A 26289-nucleotide genomic window follows, 5' to 3' on the forward strand; every position below is an offset into this window, starting at 1 on the left:
CCTTTCCCCCTTCTCTTTATCTTTTATCTTCTCTCCCACTTTGCTTTAACAGGGTAGTTTAAAGATTGCAAGTTAGTTCTAGGGTGGAGTTGTGTGATATAATCAACTTCAAAATAGTATTTAAATTTCCTCTCATCCACTACTATGCTGAAATTTATGCTGAGAGATCAGCATTTACTTTTTATTTTATTTCTTTATGCTTCTGCAATGTTATAAAAAGAGAGGACTGTAGCTTTTTTCCCTCAAAACACTCCTAGATTAGCACTGTGTTATTTAACAATTCTGGTACATAACCATGGATTCAGAGAAAAAGCAGTGCCTTGGAGATAAGAGTCATTTTATAGCCAGTTCTTTTGAATAGCTTTTTATCATTTAAGTGATTTTTTTGTCTGTGTTTTGGCATTAAGTAATGGAGGAAAAGTCCTCAGGGGGTAATCCTTCCTTTTATAGAAGTTCTGAGGCACTTCAGGCTTTCCCAGGTTAGCCCATTTCCTGCTCTCCCTGTATCTGCCCTGTTCTAGGCATAATATTTTATTTTAGTTCCCAGAAACATTCTGTGCACAGTTCAGGCTTTTTGTGAAGGCTGGAAGTGCAGCACTTGAGCATATGGACTCCAGAAAGTGAACAGAACTGCCCACAGTATTTAATGTATGTAGAACACTGAGAGTCAACAAGTCACTGGGCCAGTAATTCGCAGCATTTTCCATACACAGAATTTCTGTACATCCAGCCAGAATGTGATTAGATGGCTCACTCAGATTAGAATGTAGGGAGGACAGTCAGTCATGACTCCTTTCCACATACATGACACCTGTGCTGAAAAGGTGAGCACGTACTTGTCCAAATTACACTGTGGAGATATATTTTTTAAATGGTCCGTAATGAGCTACCTATGCACAACAGAGTCATGAACCATTCTGTCATATAGATGCCTCTTAGCTTGTTACAGCTCATATCAGGATTGTTAGAATATGTCTGAGGCAGCTTGGTCCATAATTAGGACCCCTAAGTGCCACTAATAAATCTCAGCCCTATTTTCTTTCAGAGTATATCAGTGGCAAAAAGCTTGCCAGCTGAACCTCTTACGGAAACTGTAATTTCTCTAAAAGACAACTAAAACCATATATCCAGTGTCCTGTGATTTGGTACCGGTATCACATAAAACAGGTTCCATGTAGTTACGTGGAATTTGTAAGAAGGACAGATGGACCTTAGTTCTGCCCTTCTATATAAGCAATCGCATAATATATAAACAAACTACAAAATCAGTCAAAGAATATTGTTAAATACATCTCCAAAGTGAAATTGATTTGGTTATTTTCTTACCCACACACTGCATAAACATTTACATGTAGGCAAAAAACCAAATAGGCATTTTTGATACACCAGTTTCCTAATAATTTGTCCACAGTCTCATAGATTATAAGTGACAGCATTAATATTTGGAAAAATGCACTATACCTATATACAGGTAAACACACAGTTAGAATTACTCTGGCAATCCTATATTTGAATTTCTACACTTCTTTGCAATGAAATGTTTGACCTTCATGATGTTTTTTTAATTTAATATACTGATGAAATTGGGGCAGAGAATACAGATGACTGCCTCTGAGCCCTCAGGCTCCTGATTATCTCAGGATAACTGTGCCTTCCTGGAGTTGCTCAACTGCTGCATTAACAGTCTTTACTGTGAAGAAAGCAGCATTAGATAAACATCATTCAGAAGGGTATCTCTGATTGTTTGAACCTATAGAAATAATTTGCCCCAAGCATCAGCAGTAGATAGGTGTGGTTTTCAGATCATCAAGAAATATCTCTGGCTGGTATCAGTGCTGTGTCATCCTCTTGTTTTAAATGACACTGAGTGTATCACTAATGTATTTACAAATTTGATTAAGTCACAATAGTCAAATCTTAGTATATTCATAACAGCTTGATAGACTAGGGAGTTACCTGCCCTTTTTTTTGTGTTTGAACACCTCATGCAGAGCCAGTAAAAGACATTTATTCCTGAGTATTGGCTAGTGCCAGCAACAGCTGCCAGCAGCTGAGGGTGGCACTGTGAAGATGCAACACTCAACAGAGGCATCCCAGCAGATATCTTCACTCCGCAGTTAAGCAGCTTTTCAAAACAGGCCACCATCCTTGTGGTTGCAGTCATTACAGCCAACAGCTCCAGGGACTGAGGAGCTTCTAAGCCATACAGGGCCACCATGTGGATTCAAACTGGATGATAACTCCACTGGAGCAGGAGACTTCGTGGTTGTTGTCTCTGGGTGTTGTTGACAAGGAGTGTTTTGAAGACGACCTCCTTTACCTTTCAGCTTCACATCTTCAGTATGTGTTTGTTCCTGTTAGCACATCCACCAATTTTGTCCTTCTGCATATTTCATCCCAATCTTCATATAAATGTCCTGCAATTCCCCCTGCTCAAGTGCAGAGGCTGTGCACTCTTGTGTTGCTACACCTGAAGTTCATAGCTCATGTAACTGCCAGCACAGAAAATGATATAGATATACCCTATAGGAAGTTTGGTGCAGTAGAAGTGTTGGCACGCTTGGAAACTCCAACTGGAAGGTCTGTCCCACATAAATGAGGCCACTATTCCAGCAAATTACGTCTATTTCTGCTGTGTAAAACTAGGGAAAGTTTGGTTTCCTGGGACCTTGCTATCCTTCCAGATTAATTGCATCCAAATTAAATAGAAGGAACTGATATTATACTGGCAGTATCAGATGTTCCTGATTAATTTATTGATATACAAGTTCTGTTATATTTCCCCATGAATGACAAGGGGCCTGATGGTAGTTCCTGGATATGTTTGGATCTATTTGAATACAGTAAAAATCAAAGTCATTTTAAGGAGGAAAGAAAAGAAGGAAAGAAAAGAAAATATAGCTAGATTGTTGATTACTTTGGGGGGGGCAGTTTTACGTTAATCTGTTCTCAAATATAGTTTATTACTAACAATTTGGATATTGATAGAATATCTATGGCACTGGCTTGCCATCAGAATCTATGTTGAGGCTACTTTTTATACACTACTTTTGTTTAAAACTTCTCTCGTCTCCAGGGAATTTAGTTTGAACTACCACAGCTCCTTTTTTTATTTCTTAAATTTTTATTCATATGTGCCTCAAATTATTATACTCTATGTTAAAGTATCCATCACTGCCTTGGGCATATATGTATCAAATCACATAGATATACACTAATATTTGCCATTTTTTCATACAACACACATTGTTGTAACAACATCATACATACACTTACACATACCTATAACATATGCAATTATATAGAGATATGTTATAATAATAATTACAGTCATGTATAAATGTATGTGGCGAGAAAGATCATAAGAGGATTGTAACAACATGCTTGCTATTACTAGTGGTACTTATTTGCGAGGAGAAAATTAACCAAAATAACTTTAGTGGATTACGTGTGCCTGAAACAGTAGGTGCCCTGGAATTGGCATTGTAATTAAAATTCATACCTTACTTTAATCCAGAAAAATGTTATGAGGTACAGAAACCTCCTCTTTATTACTAAAAAGTTCCCTACAAGTTGCAAGATGCATGTCGTGAGCATGTATCTGCAGGCAGAAGTTACTGTACTTTTTACAAAGACAGAGCAGTGCCACAGAAAGGTGTTAACACTTCTGCTTTCTAAGACTGTGGTTTGTGAACACTGATGGCTTCTGAAGCCTCTCCTCTTTCCAGAGCAAACTCTCACAAATCTGCCACAGGAAGAGATAAATGGCTAGACTTCAATCCCAGCCTGCTTCCACTCCTCTGAACGGCTTATTCAGAAGCACTCGGCTTTACAGACATTTTATCCTGAGGCTTTTATCGCTGAAAGGAAGGGGGCACATGATTTCCTTGTTCCCACTGCCGGCTCCCCAGGTTGTGCATAGATCTCTTGCCACAATAGGCTGTAGTTTCAGCAGCAAGCACCAAACAGGCCATGGCTACAACCTCAGCTGTTCTCAAACTGAGATTCATGAAGTGCCACTGATATTTTGGTTGCAAGATGATATGAAAACTTCTTTGAATGATACAAAGTAATCCCTTATAATTATACTGATTAAAATGGAGGGGATGGCAGACCATGCACTTTTGCATCAAAGATACTGGCTGTGAAGTTTTAAGGTCTGAAAATCATTTGTTCTGTCTTAAAGAAAATGTTTCTGTCAGTGCAAAGTTTGCCAGTTTAATGATACCTGCATTCTGTGCAACACATAGTCCTCTGTTTAATCAATTCGAGGGTCTGATCACATATTTACAACTAAGCTATAACTTTCAGAGCTTAAAGTGCACAATTAGATTTTGGGAGGCTCAAATGTACAGCTCACAGCTGCCTTGAGTATCCCTTAACAACATATATTCCTAAGACTTCCTCCCAGCTCAGGTGGAGAGGAAAAGATATTAATTAATTGTGCTATGCGACTTCATACCAGCCAGAGATCCAACCCAATAGTTATAGTCCACAATAGAAAGAAGAATCTTGATGGTGTTCTCCAGGATACATATCCTAATTATCCTGAAGATAATTACTAGGTGCAATGGTAGGAGATGATGAGTACTCTTTACTCACACTGGAACCTGCGGGCCAAATATAAAATGGTGCCAGCTCTGTTCCTACTGTTGATAAAGTATGAACATGAGTCTCACAGATACCCAGCAATGCTAAGGAAAAAGCCCTATATGAAAATTGCATATATTAACCAGCAGCTATTTTGAGCAGAGCAGGAATTTTCATCTTTATATTGATAGCCAAAAGGGGTGCAAGAAACTGGCTGCTGGATTTTAAGTAATGAAAACTTTATCCCTTTCTTCTGCCCTGTCATAGTAATCTAGTAGCTATTTCTGTGTTTCTCCAGTCCATGTGTTCTATATTGTTCCCACAAGGTTTTTCCATGCAGTCAGTCTGAGATGTCGATCTGCTGAAAGGATTTCTGTGGACTGGAAGACAACTTGGCAATATGGCCCATTGTGGTCATCCTGCAAATCTTTTGCCTAAGTGTGACAGAAGCCCTCAGTACATTTTAGCATTAGTGCTACATGTTCATCATGCCTTGCTTGTAGAAAAGTAGTGCTCACTGGGAGATCAGGCTGTTGGGAGCCTTGCCCCTGCTGTTCTGATAGAGATCTGTCCCGGGTTGCACAAAAATTCTGGTATCCACCTTTTCTTTTCTCTTTTCTCCAAATATGCCTTTTGGCTGACTCTCCAACCATTCCTGACAGCTTTTCCAGGAGTGGGGAAGGTGAACCACGTGGAAGGGTGGCCATCTTGTCTCTGTGGCCATGTGTGTGTTTTTAACAGGTGGCAGAGGCTGGCCACCATCGGGTCTGGTGGGTGGGGCTTGGGAAGTTTCTCCTCATCGATTGGTTTAACCTAGTTTTATTAGTATTGTTTTTAGCATTTCTTCTTGGAAAAGAGTTATTTTTTCACTTATATCTGGGTGTATTTGGTCTCTCTCTCTCTCTGTATTGGAGAAACCAGGGATATTGAATCCAAGGGAGGAGACTTCTATCCGAGGTCTCTGCCCCTCCAAATTGTCTCAAACTGAGACAAGATCATACCAGGACCTCTTCAGGGAGGACCAGGGCAATGTGTGAGCTATGTGTCCAAAGACATTGCTGTGAGGTCCATCTGATTGCCTTCCTCAGTGCCCAGGGAAGCAAAAAGCATAGCGGAGAGTTTCCCAGGCTGGGACCCCAAAGCCAGACAAAAGGGTGCGAGCCAGCTCAGGTAGCCCAACTGGATCAGAGCCAGAAGCTACACTGTGCTGTGCCTGGCCTTCTGGTTGTGCTGCTCTGCTGCTGGGATATAGTCAGTAGTTTTAAAATTGCTTTAAAGCTCACTGTTAATGATCAGGAGAAGGGGGGGCACAGAGTTCTAACTTCAGTCCCCATCAGGTTTGCCGCTTAAGTAGAGTCTGGCCATATCTACGGGTTAATAGTCCTTCATAATGAATGTTCATGTAAATCAGAACCTTAATGTATTAACTGAGCTGCAGAAAACATATCTCCTTCTCTATCAAGCACATTTAAAGAGTTCTGGCAACAAATTAAATATCACCTCCAAAATAATTTCCATTCCACAGGGATCATACAGCACCTCCGAAGTCTGTCTTACTGTCATTCTCCCAGTCTGCTGTTGGACGGAGTTCATACCTAGGAACAGTTCTTCCAGAGTGCTACGTGTCACCTATAGGTCCTCCTGTTGTTCTGTTTGTCTTGAACTTAGTCCTCCAGGAACCTAAGCAGATTTGCCATAAAGAAGTAAAGAGTATAAGGTAGTATCAGTACAACTGGAGAAAAATTTTAAAATAAATAAATCTGCATTGTAAGAGAAATGAAGCTCTTAATTATTTAGAATTCATCACCTGCTTGGAACAGTAGACCTTTGTGGTTTATTAAAAGCTTAATTTTTATTTTGAAATTTGTTTCCAACTTTTACAGTTATATCAAGCTTCTCTATAGGCCTTTCAGCCCCAGAGTCTTCAAGCAACTCTGCCCTGCAGATGCAGTTTAGGGAAAGCCACAATCCTAGCTTATAAATAAGTTAGATGTTATTGAAAGATAAGGCTATAACTTGGGCAGTATTCTTCCCTAGCTTTGCTATGTGGAAAAAAATATGCAAATGGTCTCAACTTTTCAGTATTTCCTCCATGGCAGAGGGAAGTTAGACCTGAGTCCCTGTTTCCTTCCTAGTGAGGGAGCAGACCTTCATGCAGTAAAAAGAAATACTCCTTGTACAAGACCTTCCTTTAATTTTTTACTAGGGTATCATGGGAAGGTCAGATGAGATCTGGCCCTACAGCATTTAATCTGCCTTTTTTTTTTTAATGGTTTCTTTCATGTAAACAGTGCAGTAAAGCACTTTTCAGAACAAAGGAGTATTTGAGAGACCTGCTAAAGATGTTGAGTTCATTAGATTCACATAGGGCCAAATTCTGTCCATCAGGACACACCTTTTATTAGGAGCTAGATCATGCATCTGGGGAATGGAAATTATCCTTTAATGCAGTTATATCAAAGAGACTTCATTTGACAGTTTTCTCATTTCTTTCCACAATTAGAAATGCTAGCAAAAGCCCTAGAACAAGTTCATTTTTCCTTTGATTTATTCCATGTCTCAAGCTTGTTGCTTAATTTTTTAAAAATTCTGTATGACCATAGGAGAACCCTGTTTCTGTTGGCAAATTGCAAATGGCTAATTTTCCTCCCCTGCCTTTGCTCTTCCACATAAACCAGTGCTTCAGTTTCAAACTATTTCTTGGAAGAAGAAACATTGCAGAATGAGAAGAGAGATATTGTTTCAGGAAGGGACCCATAAGCTGGTGTTCACGGCCCAAGGTCAGTCTCTGAGCCAGCTGGGCCTTCCTTGCAAAGACACGGATGGAAAGTGGGAAGGCTTTATCACCTGTGTCACACAGGTGATATGGGAGGTTGGGAAGGTGGATGGTATCAGCAGGACAAAAGAGATGAGGCAAATTTGCAGATAAAATGTCAGTAAATGTGCTAACAGAACTAGGCAGCAACGTACCACAACAACAGTTCTGCTCACTGGGAGATGTAGAAGAATGGAATGCAGAAAATGTCTAGAGTCCCATGCTCTCCATGAACAACATCTTCCACTGAAGACATCTTCCACTGGAGACAGAATACTGAATGGGATGGATCGTTAATTTGATTTAGTGGGACATTTCTGCTGCTTTCAATTAGGACCTGATATTTGAAATTAATATTGTTTTTCAGTGAAATTTTCATAACATTTGGATTGTAATAACAATCAGGAATCAAATTAAATAACCAAAAGTCATGTTTGTCCTAGTTTTTATTGCCAGAGGATTTATTTCTGTCTTAGGTGTTCTTCTTTATTGTTCATTTGCAGCATGTCTTTTAACTATAGGAGCCCCAGTCTGTATTTCTGGGGGGAGGGTGCCTTTAAAAGCCACTGCCTGAAGGAGGAGGAGAAGGGAGAGTGAGAGAGCTGGAAACACATAGCGTACCAGATGTGGTGTTTTTGTAAAATCCAAAATTTCTTTTCCAATTTCTAAAAAAATCTATGGTTTTTTCCAGGTAGAAGATGATTGAGTCTGATTCAGTGTTTTTTCAGACTCATATTCTGTTATCAATTTGATTTACCTCACTTAATCCCTTTGGAAACTGTATCTGACCTAATTTTTTCAGCAGTGACTCTTACAGCAAGAAGAAATAATAGGGGTGACCCTGTGCATTCCTGCCATATCTCTTTCTCTGTAATGTGGATCATTCTAGTTTCAATTCACATTCATCTGTGAAAAGACAAAGTCAAAGATCAGTTCAAAACAGCTGATACATTCCTGCAAATTCACATTTGGCAGTACTATAAGGGGGTAAATATTGCCAACATGTATTGATTGCTTTTCTGCTTCAGCCAACACTCCCAAAGTTATCTGCCAAATATATTTTTTTATGTAAATAACACCTCATATTGCTTGATGTTACGTGAGCTGTATCAATTTAATGTGAACCTCACCTGCTCTGAGAGTGTTATTGACTCCGTGGGGTATTCTGGTCTTTTCAACAACAGATTTTGCGATTTCCCCTTTAATCCAGACTTAGCAGAGAAACAGACCACTAATGGTGAGACTTCCAGTTTTGTCTGTTTGCCACATTATAGGGAGCTGTCTGTCTCTGAATTTGCTGAGACACTGCAAGGTGGCAACATTATAAATTGCTTTTATCTCTCTTGGGCCACCAGTATTTCTCTGTGTGCGTGTGTGTGTACTTGTGTGTGTGTTTGTGCGAGTACTTGTGTGTGAGTGTGTAACCTGATAAGATGCCTTAAAGTCTATTCTGTTAATAGGCCTTCTGTGTTGCTCCTGCAGCCAGCAGCCAAGCTGCCCTCACTGCCTCTGGTGGGTGATGGAGAATGCTCAGAATTCAACAAGCTGGCTCAGCTGCTTTTTTTATCCCCTACAAAGGCAGTCCTGCAGTGGGGAGGAAAGTGTTCTGTGCTCCAAGCAGCAATATTCTAGGCTGTGGCTGGTGTTGAGGGAGAGGTTCTTTCTGATTCAATGACAGATGGAAAAAAAAAAGAAATGTTCTTCCAAAGTTCTTTCCCTTTGCCAGAAACAGATCTGTTTTATTAAAGAACTGTGGAGCTGGATGCTGTTGCATCATCTAGATATGGAAACTGAGACAAGAAAATATTTTTATATAGTTATATTGTATTTATAAGGATTATAAAATAATTGCTCCTTCTACTATGATGAGGTCTAATAGGTCCAATATCAAAGTCTTAGACATTACAGAAACATGGCAGAGACATACCCTGCTTTAAGAAGGACACAGGCTATTTCAAGAAGATGTGGAAATCCATTATTGCTGCTTTTGACATGACATTAGTGGTTATTGTGAAGATCTGTATGAATAAACAAAGTCACTAATGCAGCATGAATGCCTCCCTTTAGCAGCAACTGCTGTATGAAGTAGTTTGTTTCAGAAACCTTTGCCAGACTGGAAGGTATACAGTGACTTATAAATGCTTTCACTACTGTTCTTTTTCTGCCATGATCATTAATCACCTCAAACTCTCATTTAGCTTACTGTTATGAGGCAAATCATGCCTCTTATATTGCAGAGCTGCAATATGATGGGGAAACTTCAGACCCTTCTGCTTCTAACCAAACTCTTCCTCAGTGCCTCTGTGTAGTGGCAGCAAAGGAAATGAGCTTAAAAGCTCCTGGCCTAGAGAGTATTACCTCCATTAGTTGTTGGTACTGAGAATTGCCCATCTGGGATAGCAGCTGGAAAAGGCCCGAACACCATCCCTTCACCTCGTCTCACACTTTTTCTGTTCCCCATTCCCAAAATGTGTTGTTGAACTAGGAGCAATTGCACTCCATAATGACATTTCTATTGATTGGATCAGTCCCTCAAATACAAGCAGTATCATCTTAAATTTTGAAATATTTGTGGTGCTAAAACCCTGTTTTTAAATTTTTATTTTATTTTTAAATGAAGGGAAACTGAGACAGAAAGGAACAGTAGCGTGAGGGACAGAAGTTCAAGGCTTCAATAGAGTGGTCTTCCTCCCTTTTTATGCAGGGGGATATGGAGGTCCTCATATAGGGTCCTTGTCATAGGATGGATGGTGCAAGCTGCTGATTGACTGTTTTGAGCAGTCTTACAGCTCTGCAGTTGGAGGACTAATGGGTAAGGAATTATTACCTGCTCTTGGATCTCAATTATGCAATCTTTGGTCATCTGTGAAGCAAGAAAATTGAAGCAGAAATGAAATTTATTAGCTACATTATGAATGTGGTAAATGCTGATGTCTTAGTGCAAATGAGGTATTTGCTAAATAGAAATGCTTTTAAAACAGTATAATCCTTCACTGTCCCTTCAGGACAAACAACTGGAGAGCAGTGATTGCAGAAATCATTTAGGTCATGCAAATCAAGCTCTAGCAGCATTGTTTCATGCAGTGAGAAAGGAAAGCTAGACTGTCCTATTAAGAAGCCTTGTAATGATAAAATACGATTAAAATGACTTAGAAGAAATTACCAAGTGGGGGTCAAGAAGGGCTAAGAAGGGCAAGCTCATCATCGAAATGTGTTTTAAGATGGACTAATGACAAGGAAGTATGTTTATCATAGTCACACATAAATGGCTGAACAATAATCACATCAAAAAGATGCAAAAATCATAGCCCTTATAAGGTCTGAGGGTAGTTTAGTAGCTTTTTATATACAGAGCTGATTTACATCAAGTGACATAGGGGCCTAAAAGTCTCACGTAATGTTTTCACAAAAGATGACAATCGGCTTTCTTCTGGACTTAAATTTAAATGTCACTTGGAGGAATATCAAGTGACCCAATATTGTACAGTGCAAGCAGAATGTAACGAAAGGTACTGCAGCTAATGCTGCTGCAGTAGGCTGAATTGTGCAGGGGAGCCAGCTCTGTCATTTGCAGATCCTGCAGATGAATGTCCCTTACAGTGGTGCTGGCCTGCCAGTGCAGCTGAGTGAAGACCAGTGTAACTGTTTTCTTTAATGGGTCTAAATAACCTGGGATATTTTTAATGTGCGGCAGTACCTGGAGGAAATGTATCATCAACCAGACACACTGTTTGGTTTCAATAGGCTGTGCACAGATTCTTCGCAACTTGGAGAGCACTGACTCCTTGGTGTCACTGCACAACAGAGCTGAGAAGTACTTCTTTATAAGCTAATGGTTATAAACCAGGTTGAACAGCAAGATATCTCTTGGCAAACACTGAGGAGCATGTCTGTTCCTCCTCCTGCCTCCTTCCCAGCCGCCCCTTATTTCACTTCTCAGAATTATTTCTACTTCTATCTTTCAGAGGTTTTGGTGCTGAGGGCCCAAGGGCAGTTCTGGCACATGCAGCTCCCCAAAATCAGAGACACCACCCTGAAATCACATGCTCACACAAGTGGTGAAGCTTGGCTTCGGACTTTCCAGCTCCAAAATGAGTTTTGAGCAATGCAAATTCTTGATGAGCTACCGAAGCAGGAAGCCAGCTGGCTCTGAGGCTGCATCAGCTGCTTTCCAATCCTCCTCACCAAAGACGTGGATGATAAGGGAGAAGGGTTCAGGAGGACAGTAGTGACTGCTACCACGAAGGAGAAGGGACAACCAAGATTTTGTCTTTGGCCTGGCCATGGAGTTGTAGCAAGGAAACTGAGAGGCTAATTAGATCTCTACCCGACAGAATGATGAGAAGCATAGGAGCTAATTTCGTATGAGGTGTTACTGTGACAGCCCACAAGGCAGCAGCACACTGAAAACAAAGTACGGAAATGTAAAGCTGAAACCAGAGGAGGGAAAAAAGAGAAGATAAAAAACATGAAAGTAAGGGGAAAACAAATACAACAGAAGCAAGAGCAAATGAAAAGGTCAAAATACAATTTAAAAGGATGGGGACAAAAAAAATGTAGGTAGTGAGGGGACACCAAGAGAGATGCACGATCAGAAATGCAGTGTTTGATAGCCTGGTTAGCAAACAAGATACCAGGATGTGGTGTCTTCACACCAAAGACCCAGAGATGTTTTGGGTTGGGTTTTTTAGTCTGATTTTAACTGCTCAAAGTTAGATGTTCAGCCTGAGGAGGTTTCCTAGGCTCTGTCAGTAGTTGGCAGAGAGAAACAAGTACCAGGGGAGGTTCAGTCGTTCTGCAGTCAGTGTGGACATGGTGGCTCCACAGATGTTTCCTTTGCTGTCAGCTATGGCTTTAATTAAATTGCAGCTCCTTTTGTCTCCTTGCCTTCTCACTCCTTTGCACTGTTGTATGACTCGTGCTGGTGAAATTGTTTTTGAGAGATGCAGTGAATTGTGCTGGGAAATCAAAGAGAACTGTTCTTAGTCTATGTTGCTTGTTCAATCTGGTGGTTACAGAGAGGCCACACAGAGTTTCTCTGAACTGCTGAGAGAGTCTTGTGGAGCCACAAATGAGTGGTTAGCAGAAACTGTCATACCTGGTTAAGCCCTCACTGCCAGTGGAAAAGCTGCCCACTTGCTATAGCAGTGATGGTGAGTGATTGTTCATTGGAGGTGTCTCAGTAGGGAGAGCTCTGATGGCTAGCCTGGCCTGGCATTCTCACTCCTCCATGGCCTAGCTCTTTGCAACTAGCACTTCAGGTCAATTACTCATTGCAATAATGGAATATCTAGGCCGCTATATACATGGAGCAGAGTTAGCTTCATGGCAGAGGGGTCCAGGAGAGTGTGTAGGAGCTGATCCCAAGGAGTGTTGGTTTGTGGTGGACCATGGCTTTACGCGCCTGGGGGGTGTTGCACGCTGCATGATTGCCGTGTGGCTCTGAGGCTCTTTGCTACCTTGAATTGCATTTCACATTGCAGGAGTTCACTTCTGTGAGTCTTCCGTAGTCTTCATTTTCCTGCTGGGCTAATCACTTTGGCAGCACCAGTGCGAACAGCACCAGTGCCGGCTACCTTTCATATTTAAAAACTGCTCATATATACAATGCAGTAACTAATTACACAAAGGAAACTCTGGTGCAGCAGCTGTCAGAGGGCAATGAAAATTAATGGAAACCAGTTCAATAAAAGCCTTCATTTGGAACAGCTAAAATGCATGGTTGATTTAAGTATCTGACCAGGCTGGATTAAGTAATCTACGCTGGGCACAGACCTTCAGCAGTCACTGCACTGCTAATGAGTGAAACAATTCTCTTATTATAAAATCATTATCAGTCAATAAAATGAGCTCAAACCACAAAATGGGAGCAAAGTTCAGGGATCTGAGAATTCATAGTTTAGCCCCATCACTGAAAATGTCAGGAAATTAAAAGAAGCTCTATGTACGTCACCACACAGTGGAACCCAACACAAAAACAATCCCCAAGTGCCATGGCAACATTTATGGATTCTTGTGAAACAAACTGCTGTTTCTAAGGTGAAAGAATGGGACCTTAATCTTTGCTCCCAGTTCTCCATGCCCACCTTCATCCCATCAGTATGGTTCATGCAGCTGCTAACTATCTAGCAAAATGCAGGCAGGAAAGACAGAGGTGAACACTTGGCTTGAAAGAAAAAAAAAAAGAGCAGTACGGTTAAGTATCTAAATTATTGTTTAAAGACATAACATAAGAAAAAACTCTGAGCTAATATTATGCCTACATGTGGGCACAGTTCTCCCTGAAGGTCCCACGCTGCCTCTAGACCTAACCTGGGCTTGCACAGAGCTGCCTTAGGAGTTATCAAGAGCAGGATAGATAATGATAATTAGTGATGGCCAACTGACTCTTGCTGAAGTTGACAGTGAAAGTAACTTTTTCTCAACAAAGATTTTTCTCAACAGAGGTTATATCAGAGGAAGAGTTTATTACATATACCTCTCATTTAGTTAGGATCTGCTCCTCAGGACTTGGTTTGACTGATGTTTATTCAGCACATTCTTTCCCTTCAATTTTTTCAAAGGAAAGATGTCACTTTTGGGCAGCTTCAGCAGCTCTACACTCAGACTGGGCTAGTCCCAGCTTGCCAGCTAGTCCTTGGGCTGCCTGGTTCTTCCTCCTGCACACATGGCTGAGGAGCTGCAGACAGGATCTCTGACGTGCTACTTCCTTTCATGGGGATTGAAGGAGGAGTTGCTTTGTCCAATTAATTTACTCCTAGAGGGTCGATAACAGGACAGATTCAGAGAGGTCATGGCAGGGCAGAAAAAGAGAAGATGGAGAGCAGATGCTGGAGAAGGTGAAATATTTTATGTAAAAAGGCAGTGCATGTTTTTTCTTAAACAGATTTTATACCCTAGCCACTGAATCAGGGCATATGTGTGGTCACCTGGAATATGAACAGGCAGTTCATTGTGCTAAATTCAGACTATTTGCAGCCTCAGGAAGACATTACTGCACCAGTTGCTGATGCTGTCAAGTTTCAAGGTTACCTTTCTGACCATACAGGCGAGGAGCAGATATCAGGGCAATTCATGTTCTAAACCAGAGTCTCAAGAATGTGAATCCTTGCAAATTCTGGAGCATGATATAAGAAAATATTGAAAATACTTTCAAAAAGCACAAACCCTGTGAAAACTACTAAGAAAAAGATAAAACAAAATCTATGAATTATAGAATATATGTATATTGATTTAAGATACACCGGTACAGTGACTTAGGACAATAATACTTAGCTTTGTTTTACAACTTTTTTATTTATAGATCTTAAAATTCTTTATAGAAATGAAGGAAATATACTTTTGTTTTGCATATTGCAGCTATCAATGGGATTGAATCACAAAGGAGCCTAATGACTAACTCATGGAGAAACACTGGGTCTTTGTCTGTCTGGGTCTAGACCTTTTTGTATGCCTAAATTTATCTTAATCTGCAGGTTTTGTTGGAAACTGATGCATATCAGTCTCGTATAAGAAACCTTTGGGTCTCTGCTACATTGCCAAGGCTATAGTTTCAGACATACCATATTTAGGATACCTTATGAGTGGGCTAACCTTGTAATAGATACTTCCAAACTCTGTAACTAGGCAACTAAAAAAGAAAAAAAAACCTCTAAGGTGGTTATCAAATTTGTTTTAGGAAACCCTTGTCCTGCTGTGCAACTTAAACCAAGAGATGATGTTGCAACATAATTACATTTTATCTTAAATTATATTGTCTCATAATTCATGCAACTGTATTATCCGTGTTTTACTCAAAACCATCAATCTGCATCATATCTACCACATCAGAGAGGCAAAATGCTAATTTTTATAGGATTTTACCTCTTGTTATTAAATAACTCTGTTATCTAAGTAGTAAAGCATTCTAGTCTAAGTACACACATTTTATTTCATTGCACCTGACTTCTCTATTGTTAATGAATAAAAACTAAAAGAGGAAGTATAGCTCTGGGCTTTTTCTGTTTCTCTTTATGTATTGCAGTTTGTAGATCCCAGGAGTCATTTGGATTTAGTGTTTTGAATATCCATGGAAATACACAGATCACTTGTAGTGACTGCAGTCCTTGTCAGAAAGGTTCTGCAGATGAATCTTCGCTTGTCTCCACCTGCCAAGCTAACCCCTAGTTATTACTTGCTATGCTGAGTCCCAGTGAACTTCAAGAAGTTCACATGAAGCAGATGTTGTGATGCAATGCAGTGGATGAGCTCTCACAGAAAATTCAAGAAATCCGAAGCCAGATTTCTTACAGATCTTTGTAAACAAGCCCCAGCAAGACGCAAAGTATTAAGGTATCCCAATTAACACTATATATCCCAATATTAAGAAAGAATAACTATGTTGCTATCAGAATGATGACTTTGAAGACTGTACAAAAAAGTTATATCCAAAGTATAATTAAATACTCTGAACTGAGTTGAAGGTGATAAAGGCCATAAATACCACAGTTATCTGACACAGTAGATTATCAATTTTGATGATACCTATAAAGCTTTAAAAAAGAAGAGAATTCTTAATATAGGGTAAAAAACCCCTTCCCAAATATTGTAAAGAAATGCAGTAGCATTTACATAGACTCATCTGTTTCTGCAGAGGGTTGAATTGCCTCCTTGGGGAACAGCAATTCCTAGGCAGAAGTGCCAGTGTGAAACCCTCTGTCCGACTGGAGCCAGGAAGAAAAATCGGGCGTTTCATTCTGGATGTATATGAAGTAATCCATGAACAGTTCAGGAATCTATATGTCTTTTCAGAAGGAGATTAATGATGGCCTGTTTTCCAATCATTTGTTTGTAGCAGCCAGGCTGTGTGGAACAACTCTTGTGACTTGCATCCTGAAAAGTTTGCTATTTGCAAAACATTTTGCCATTTTCCACTTCAGAAGCATCTAAATTTAGTAATAGTGCATAGCTCTGTCTCCCTGGGGGCCTCCAGTTCAAAAGTCCAGCTCTGTTTTGAATGTAAGTTTAGAGCAAACAGCACAGCATGACATAGTAGTGGCTAAGGAACAACCTGTGTCTGTTCCTCAGTGCAAAATCTTTGTCCATGCAATCTGAGGGTGCAGGAGCCCAGGTGGGATACTTGGGGGTGAGGTAATTCAAGGTATTTTCTCTCCTTCTTTCAGTGTGGACTTCAGAGAGACATGGGTTGTTCTAGTTCTTCTCTGGATGTCTGTGAACCCGTGTCTGCTTGCACCTCCCACCTCATGTTGTCTTGCTGAGAAGCAGTCAGTCATCTGAACGACAGCCCTATGGTCTAGTCGGCCACTCTTCCTCTGCCAAATCCTGCTTGCTGGGTCACAGTAATGTATGGAGCCATTCTGTCTCCCTCCTGCTTATACCCATGCTGTTCACCGTCCCACTGCTTCTGGGGCCTTGGTGTTCCCAGAAGGAAACAGAAAGCAGATCTGAGCTCCCTTGAACTGCAAAATCAGAATCTATTAATCACTGCAGCAAACAGCAGTACACTGGAAAGATGGACTTTTGTAGAGGGGAAGATATTTGCACATATTAGTGCAAAGTCAAAAGTATGAGTCTTTGACCCTTTCATTTATTTTGGTTCTTGACCCAGATCTTCAGAGAAGCCATTTTGGAGTTTAAAAAGGATTTTGAATTGCTTCAAACCACTTTCTGTTCCTAGTTAGTCCCATTCTGGGTCATGTCCTACTGAATGTCTCCCATAATACTAATTTCTCGTTCTACTCCTCCCAGCTCCTCTTCTAACATTTTTTTGTTGAAGATCTTCGTTTCCCTCTTCCAGGTTTCTTTACAGATTCTATGGGAAAATTCTTCCCGGTCTTCCCTCCTTTCTGTCCACCTTTGACCCAACATAATCTCATCTACCTACACAAAAGCAGGTGACATCCCTGTGGATATCTTGGACTTCCACCTCTCTGCCAGAGCTTTCTGTCTAAATCTCAGCACCTCACTCTGTAGGAATTCCCAGATGATGTCAGGTCAAACTGGATACACCAGCAGAGTGCAGTGGCTATTGTTGGCTAGGCTGTCCAAAGTCATCTCAGTGCTTTAGGCTCTCTGTGTTAATATAGTACAGGACCCTAAATACTTTAGTAAAACATTTTTTCTTTTCGTCTTCTCAGTAGCATTAGTAACAACAGTAGAAAAATTTCCCTAGGAACAGATTCTTAAGTTATGAACTCTAGATTTAAACAAGGAGCATTTATATTGAGTGGAAAAGAGAAGGCCTTTGTTTGAACACAACAATCAGGCATGAAGAAAACACAGAAGTATGCTTGGCCAAATTTTTCAGCTTCATTTTCTGTCAAAAAGCTTGTGGTAACAGAATTTTTCTTGCTGAGCTTAAAGCTTGTGCTGTATTATTTTAGATATGCTCCATTACCTTATGGCACAAAGGATTTGTTTTTCTCAGTATACAATAGAATTCATGTTTCTGTTGTGAAATCATTTGAACATTATGAGAAATTGCACAGGGAACTATGTCCTTTGGCAAGAAGGAATGGTGGAAAGCAGAAGGTGCTGCTTATGAAACTCCATGGGAGTGAGTCTGTCTAGCCACACAGCAGCATAAATTCAGCTCAGTATTTATCGAAAAAGAATTAATCTGCACAGTCCCCCTATGCAGCCAAGTTCAGATTACTTCTTGATAACTTTTCTAATGGATTCAACTGTGCATGACGAAAAACTTGCACCTGAAATCAGACACAAGTACTTTCACTGTTTAAAAACACGTGCTACTGTTGTGCTTCGTTGTGGGTTTTTTTGTTAGAGGTACATTTGTCTCATCTTCTGAAGGGGAATCACACCTGTCTGCATCTCAAGGTCAGAGATCAACCTTCACTTGTCAATTCTTGAAATATTTCCTGAAATATCTTTTTCATATATTAAAGCTAGGAACCTTAAGAAAGAACACGGAGGAGAGAATGTTGAAGATGTTACCCCCCTCACCGCAAAATGCTGTAAATGAGTAAAATTAGTGTGGGTTCCAGAGTGACTAGACAACTTAATGAAAGATGAATCTGTTGGGGGCTATTAAATGCAAAATCACTGTGTCTGGTTCAGGAATCCTCTGAACCAAAAATTGCTGTGTGCTGGATAGATATTCTGGGAACAACATGATGCACTTGCTCTGTTCCTAATTCTTTTCTAGGCATTTACTGCTACCCACTGTTAGAGACTGGGCTGTGCTGATGTTCCTTGACTTGTGTCCCTGTTTCTATGTTTTGAAAGATTTCTGTGGATTATTTCACATTTCTTCATAGGAAAGGTGGGAAGAAGAGAGGAATCAAATGATAACGAAGAGAGGAAGGTGAATAGAGGTCACTGAGAGGGAAATTGAAAGAGAAGAAAGTTGTAAATATTGTCATATTTTCCCACTGTCCTATCATTACAAATTTATGATGTGGAGAGAGACTAAGCCCCCTTTGGATACATTATGTGTAACTTGATGAATTCTAGAAGAATGAAAAGCTTGGTGCAAGTTCTGATCTTCTTCCAGTCCAAACAGTCTGCCTCAGAGTCAAAAGAAAACAATGTGGTCAGTCTCTCTTGCTCTCTTCACATTCCCTACTGCTGCTAAATGGGTAATTTAAAAAGGCACATGTAATTCTAGCCTGCCATGCCTTACCTAATCAATTTAGGAATAGAGTACCTGTCCTCTGCTTTCCAACTTTCAAATAGCTTTCTTTTCTTGATCATTTTTGTGGTATGCCTGTGTGGTCATGAAAGCTGAATATTTTAGTCCCTGTTAACTCAGACCTGTTCTTTCTCCTCTTCGTCTGCTGAACAATAATTTTTGCAGTTTCTATTTCACAAGTTAAGAGTTCCTCACTCTGCTGTTCCTTGCAGTTGGGGAAAATAAGGACAGAAGCTCTAGCCTTGTTTTCACATAGTAGCCTGGACTAAGACCTAAAGTTTGGGAAACAGTTGAGCTATTTGGCAGCTGTTGACTACTTATTGACATGCAATGAGACTTTGATGTCTTATCTTTTTCTGTGTCTCAGATCTGTCTTTAAGGCAGCCCATTCTCAGTGATCTGTGGTTTCAGGCTAAATCATCAGATTACAGAGGCAGTTTGGATCTGGCCAGGCTCAGTAGTTCAGACAGTGTTACATAGATAGCTATAGCATATCTAAAGTAAGTTTGTCATTGAAGAAGCTCAGCCAATTTTGTACATTCTGTACACTGAACTGCTTAATCCCACCAGACTGAAGCTTGCTCTGAACAGGGCCAACTTAGGTGTCCAAACACCCCATGGCTCAAGGTGGCTTCACACAAAGCCGCTTCAGTTTAGCAAGTCTGGCTAACTCCTGCAGAGCCCTGGCTAACAACTGCACTGTGCTCCTCAGCCAGCTCTGGAGGTTCCTGCCATGTGGAGCATGAACAAAAGGCCGCAGCTGTGTGGTCCTGAAGGAATCATCATGCTCCAGAAGGGCGTATTAGCACTAATGTGGCACCAGCCATCCTGGCTGACTTCACAGCAAACCGTTCAAATGCCTTGGCACCAAGTTGCTCTGAACCATATTGCCTGCAATTTTCATTAGCTAGGTTATTTCAGACTTTTATTCCTGTTCTTCTCTCCCGTAGCTCTGGATAATGGCAAGTTGGCCACAGCATGAAAGCAATGATTTTGCCATAACTGTGTGTATTATAAGACCCTGTAACATTTATGGCTATTTAATGCAGTCTTTCAATTTTTGTCCACCCTTTTTTGGCTTGGCAGCCTGCATTTTGGGATCCTAGCCACAGAGCACAAAGAAATTACTGGTTAACTCATCCCTGTAATAAGCTGTACTTATGAGTCCTGTCTGTGGGATGGGCCAGAGAGCTGGAAATAGGTCTTCATTGCATACAAAGAACCACAACAACTAGCACAATGTTGCTGCTTAGACAGTTAAATTCTGTAGCATGCACAAAAAATAAAAAACAGAAGTCACCTGTCTTGATAAAGCTGGTTCCCACCAAAATATGCAGTGATTATCCATGTGGGTTTTTTTCAAAAAGGAATACTGAGGCCGAACATGTTCTTCAGATAAAAAAGGTAATTGTAAAGTATTACATTAAAAATAAAATCAGTGAAATGAGTAAAGAGGACTTTAAAAATTTGTCTTCCTTTGTCTACTCTCAATCAGATTTGAAAACTTTCTGGCACTATGTTCCTCCTTTTAGATGGTGCAGTACCTTGGCAGAATTTCCTGAAGGCTTTTCATGACCTCCTACTGTAATTGCTTTGAAACCTACAGCAATCTCTATAGAGTCTTCTTAAAAGAATATTACAAAAGTTAGTAATACAACTATTTTTCCGTAGACTTAAAAATAGAAGGATCGCATTTTCTGGTGTTTATAAGTGTCAGATATCTGCTTTGTAGATTTACCATAATTTTCCTCTTCTCTTTTTCTTTTTTTAAATTCTTTCTTAAAAATATAATTGCACCAAATTGCACAACTATATCAATATTTCAAAAGCTACCAAATCTTACACATGCAAAAAGGAAGCTTAACAATCTTTGCTAATCTCTAATGCAAGATGCATCCATTATTTATGAATATGGCAGACAAAGGGGAACTGCTCTTGAATGGAATCTTAAATACTACACAAGGGAAGCCCTGGGCAGCTACACAACACAAGATCCCTTGCTATAAAGCTACTGACCAGTGTCTCTGGAGATTAACTCTGAAAGTTAGTCTTCAGAAAACTTATACTAATTGTGTGTGAACTGGATTGATATTTATAAAAGATGGAAAGAATGGAGATAGGATCCTGCTATCCAAGCATCATTTTGTACCAACACTGATTGAGTTACAGCAGGTCAGCACTTTCTCCCTCTCATCTCAGATTTTCTGTGTCTCTTTTTTTCGTGTGTGAGGAAGGCAAATGACTTTTAGTAGTGGAACACTGGAGTGGAGGCCCTTACATGGCAGTTGGGGGAACATGTCTGGATCCAACAGCACCTATAACTTTTCTTCCCTCTATATGGGGGTCACTTATACTAGTGTATGTGGTACTAGCCTTAGTGCCTATTAATGCTTGAAAATGACACAGAGAGGCCAAATTGCAATTTCCTGAAAGCTGAGCTTAATAGACCTTTAAATACTGTTTATTTCTGCTGTGGCTGATGAAGATTTTCCATATTGCTATTCCATACTGAGTTGAAGAGGAAGGGTCTGATAAGGGTGGGATCTTCTCATCCATACAGAATCCATTTTTGGATATCCCACTTCAGAAAAGGAGAAACTAATGGCAGAGTTTCATGAGTCAAGCATGATCAGAGCTCAAGGAATAATCATGAGGGCACAGACTCTGAGGAAAGGCAGGAGGAACTGAGGTTATTTTCTGTGGAGAAATGAAGAGATAGGAGTGACATGATGTCAGCTCTCAAAAGTGTTTTATCAGACACATCGAGGCCTGCCAGGGAGAGGGCAGGAAATTGTCTGACCTCTGTGTTCATGTCGGATAAGACCAGAAAAAAAGTGCTAAGGGCGCAATGCAAGTGCAGCACAGAGTTTGGACATTAGTGAAGATTTTTAATGGTAAGGATAGTAAAGTACTGGAGTATATGTCCTGGTGAAGCATCTGTGAGAAGTGGCATAGGTATGGTCCATACTACTGTGGGTAATGGCATGAATTAGAGGACCTCCCAGGCTCCCTTCCTGCCTGCTATTTGTGAGTCTATTGCTATATACAAACACTTGCAGGATATTTCAGATGGAAATATATTAAAAAAAATTTGGGACATAACCGAAACTACTCTTCTTAGCTCTTGTTTGTGCTGAATCTTCTTCCATAATCCACACACAAGGTACAAAACACCTACAAAGCCCTGAAACACCTGAATGAGGGCCCAGTGTGAGGGCAGTATGAGGTATTGTGCCATACCACTGAAAATGGTGGGAAATCTTTCAAAACATTGTGAGAGGAGACTGGTGTCAGCCAACTCAAGAGCTCATTTATGGATCTGAATTAGCTCTTCCATTCCTTCCTGTGGTGCTACGTTCTGTAAAAACAATAAAAATTCAAAAATAACAAGAAGAAAAGCACAAATGTAATAGAAAATGCTTTCATCTCCCTAAGATTTCAAAATGTTCATATTTTTTAAGAACTGGGGAATAGTTTTCCTCAGGGACACTGTTTTTACCATTTCCCCCTTGTCTCATTTACTAAAAAAACCCAGTGCTTTGAACTTAAAAGGAATCACACAGAAATGACGGATTTATGAACATGACAAGGAGAACGGTGTCCGACATATTTTCTCTTTTAGAAGTATGTTCAGGTTTTCTCTTTGTGAATTTAGGCATGCTGAATTTTCCATTCTTTGTTTTAACCACATACAAAAACACCGCCTTTATAGTTTACATCAACATTAAGTATAAGCCTGTTCCTTGTAATCTGAGTGGAATGATTCTGTGTGTCAGTCTTACAAGGAGTTTGACTTCAGGGGAACAAGGTCTTAAAGGAGAACTATAAAGCACAGAGTGCTTTTGTGCCATGTAGTGAACTAAAGGGGGAAAGGTGGGATGTACTCTATATTCTGGGGGACACCTAAGAAGTCATGGGATAAATCTGTAAGACTTTGTTTCTTCCTTCCACATCCTCTACTCTTTTCTTCTCTTCCCCTCTATGCTTTTTCCTCATTTTGTGACACCCTGTGAAGAGTGTAACACTTGCTCTGTACAAGTGCTCTATAGTTGGGCTGAGATTCACCTTCAAACAATTCTTGAAAGTGAGTTTCAAATGGCCTTGAGCATTTTGGCTTGAAATTTAGAATGTATTTTGAAAAAATATGAGTATATTAGCTTTACTGCTAAACCCAATTATGTTTGCAAATACACTGGACTTTCCTTCAGGGTTATTTTTGTTGTTGTTTGTAATTTGCATATCTTTATCCTTACCTTTAGATTAGAAGACCAAAAATGCCACAGAGAGTTGTAACCATAAAGCAACTGAAGATGTTGGTTCGTATCTTTCCTTTTTTCTTTTCACCTTAAATTGACAGTACTACATCGACTTCATGTCTTACTTATTATTGTGTGAAAAATTCAAATTAAAGAAACCAGACACTTGTAAATTGCTGGCATATGTAGTAGTAAATTAAAGAGCAGTCATCAACAGAAATAAAAGCTTGAAATGAATTGGAGTTCTGAGGATGCACTGAGAAACTGAAGAAAGACATCAAAGCCAGCAGAAAAAAAAATTAACAACTTAGCAAGGAAAACTGGCTTTTAAGAAAAGACCTTGGATTCAGCAAAGTGATACTTGCCCATAGAGTATAAAAATAATGAAGAAGAACAACAGGGACTGCAATAAAAATGGTTGGAAATGAATACACCCTGGAAAGTAGTTGGTACAGTTTTTGCCAACAAAACTCATAGCAATTAAGCAATTATAAATGCTCAGGAAGTGTCTGAGGGTGAGATGATTTGCTATTTAATGTTGTTGTAATGTTGCTTACATGTCAGGGAACAACTGGCCTTTTAAGTTAGTCAGATCAGAAGATTCATGAACCAGCTTTAGAGCTAAATCACAAGGAATCCCCCAGTAGTTTTTAGTAGTTATATGGCAGCCTAGAGGGTCAGAAAAAAAGAGTGTAAGGCATTAGTAAAATTATGTCTTGGATTATCTTGTAACCGTTTACTTATGCTTTTAGTCTCATTACCATTATGGGTTGCAAGTATCAAGTGTGTGTTTGAGAGATCCTCGTACATTCTGTGCTAGGGCAAAACCTGTTTCCCAGGCTGTAGATAATTTTGCTGTATACACTTCCATGTGGATTTGGGCTTCTGTTCAATTCTGAGAATTGTTATTGTCACCATGATGGTGATGAGTTAGATGAGAGTTAACTCCAGAATACATGTATCACCAGCAGCACCTGTAACACCCTTGCACAAGTTTGCGAGCCCAATTCTGATCCCACTTAGCCTAGTTTTATGCCAGGGAACTTCAGCAAAGTGACTACTGCTTTGCTGCCATATAAGGGAGATCGAACCCAATATGACTCAGCTTGTCACTTGCCAGTCTATTCTAAGTAGAACTATAATAAGAACTTCCACAAAGGAAGCTAATATGCAAAAAAAATAAAAAAGAGTAGCAAAGTTGTGCCTTTATAGACATTCGTTCTACTTTTTTTGGGCTTTTGAACTGGATATGTCTACACAGACTATAAATATTTGCTCAAGGCAGATCTGGCATACTTATGAGCTACCTGTGTTAATTTTAATATACTTCCTGCAGTGGTAAAGATATGACAGCACAGGCTGGCAACTGGAGTACAAGCAGCCTGAGCACACATAATAGTCGCTTGCCCATGCCACCACTTTTTGTTACACTTGCTAACTAGCTTAGCACTAGTCTGGATGTCATAAAATCATTTTGCCTGAAGAGTAATATGGCACATAGAAACACTCCTGAAGAGAATGTCTAGTAGGAGGGATGCAATTGTCTGGTGCTTTGAGTCACTGAAAGCCAGTTGTTTCCTAATGGACCCCTAATCAGGAGAAAGAATGACTTTGTGCTTGAGGAAAGCACTACCAATGCATGATTAACCTCACATTATGCCTCAGAGAAACATTATTTTGTTACTCCAAATTTTATAGCAAAGACATAGTGTTTGTAGTATTTTATTCATAGAAAAGCTTAATAGTTCCATTGGAAAGACAGGTTATAAAACAACTTCCACGGTGGCTGCAGCTATGGGGCTCTATCCAGCAAATGCCTTAGGCATGCAGCTTTACCCACACGGGACAGGTTTGCTCATGTGACTGCTGATACTGCTTGCGTTTCACAGCAGTACACCCTGTTACCTCTACAAGGTCATGCTATTTGCATTGCATGCTGCTTTTAACACAAAAACACTTTTAATGTTAGAGGTGCTCAGCTATTCACGTAAGAAGTCATTCTGAAAGCAAGAGATTATCCTGTAGAATATAGATCTAGTTATATGTATGTATAGTTTCCTCATCTGAGAAGATTATTGCAGCTATTGCTGTAAGGAGTCACTAAGGCCACTGTTCCCTTTGCTCAAATTCCTCATTGAAATAAATGTATGTCTTTTAGGAGGCCAGTAAGAAGCCAGACTATGCATAATAGGCAAGTAAAAGAGATTTGGGGAATGCGTAGAGGACCAGCCATCAACATAAATCATAAGCTTATACTTTTCTTCCTCTATCGCTTCCCTTTTTGAGCTATGGGACTATGAGTAAAACATTGGTTTCCCTGAATAAAGAATTAAAAACAATTTTAAAACGATCTGGACAGTTTTAACTGGATCTTTGTGGTCAGCCATAGGAAAAATGGCAAATGCACCATGATAATTAGTTAAAACTTGGAGAAGAATGCCATGCACTTCTAGCCCCAGGCTGCCTAAACTCTAAGCCTTGGGTCAGACAAAGCGATGTGATGGATGGGAGATCTTCTGGAGAGCTGCTAAAGTGTGAGGAGTTCGTGAGGAAAGAGGAGTGACCCTGGAGGTTGGCAGTGAGTCTTTACTTGAAATCACCTCCCCCAGCTGATGGTGAAGCTCTTGGTGACCTTGAATGTGATATATGACATGATTAGCCAAGTTTATTGTCTAGCCATGTCTGGAAAGTGGTAATTGATATTTCACCAGTAGACTGGACAGAGGGATGCAGCAGAGTTGGACAAGGCCTCTCTGGGTCTGGCACTATTCAGTGTGTCGTTATCCACTGAGATAATGAAAGGGCTTAGACTTAAAAATAATTTTGAGATATTGGAGATACAGGAGAGGAATAAAAAATCCTTGTAAGAGTGTAAGTGTAAAGTATGTCAGTTTTACAAGAATAAATGGGCTTTGCAGCAAGAAGGATTTTTTTTTTAGCTATTTGAAAACATTCCTAATGGTGACACCCCTTCACAT

At 40.0% G+C, this 26289-nt stretch overlaps 1 protein-coding gene across 1 annotated transcript in view; it reads left to right on the forward strand.

Moving 5' to 3' along the window:
* Positions 1 to 25559, forward strand: part of LOC127474753 (sterile alpha motif domain-containing protein 1-like) — a 32654-nt gene extending 7095 nt beyond the window's left edge. The window contains exons 2-3 of the mRNA XM_051795978.1: positions 23315 to 23371; positions 25470 to 25559. Coding sequence (XP_051651938.1) covers positions 23315 to 23371; positions 25470 to 25499 — 87 coding nt within the window. The 3' untranslated portion in view covers positions 25500 to 25559. The remainder of the gene's footprint in view (positions 1 to 23314; positions 23372 to 25469) is intronic.
* Positions 25560 to 26289: the final 730 nt, after the last annotated feature.

Source organism: Manacus candei, unplaced genomic scaffold (genome assembly GCF_025592945.1).
Source record: "Manacus candei isolate 608988 ecotype Guabito, Panama unplaced genomic scaffold, ASM2559294v1 h1tg000043l, whole genome shotgun sequence".
NCBI classification, from domain to species: Eukaryota; Metazoa; Chordata; class Aves; order Passeriformes; family Pipridae; genus Manacus; species Manacus candei.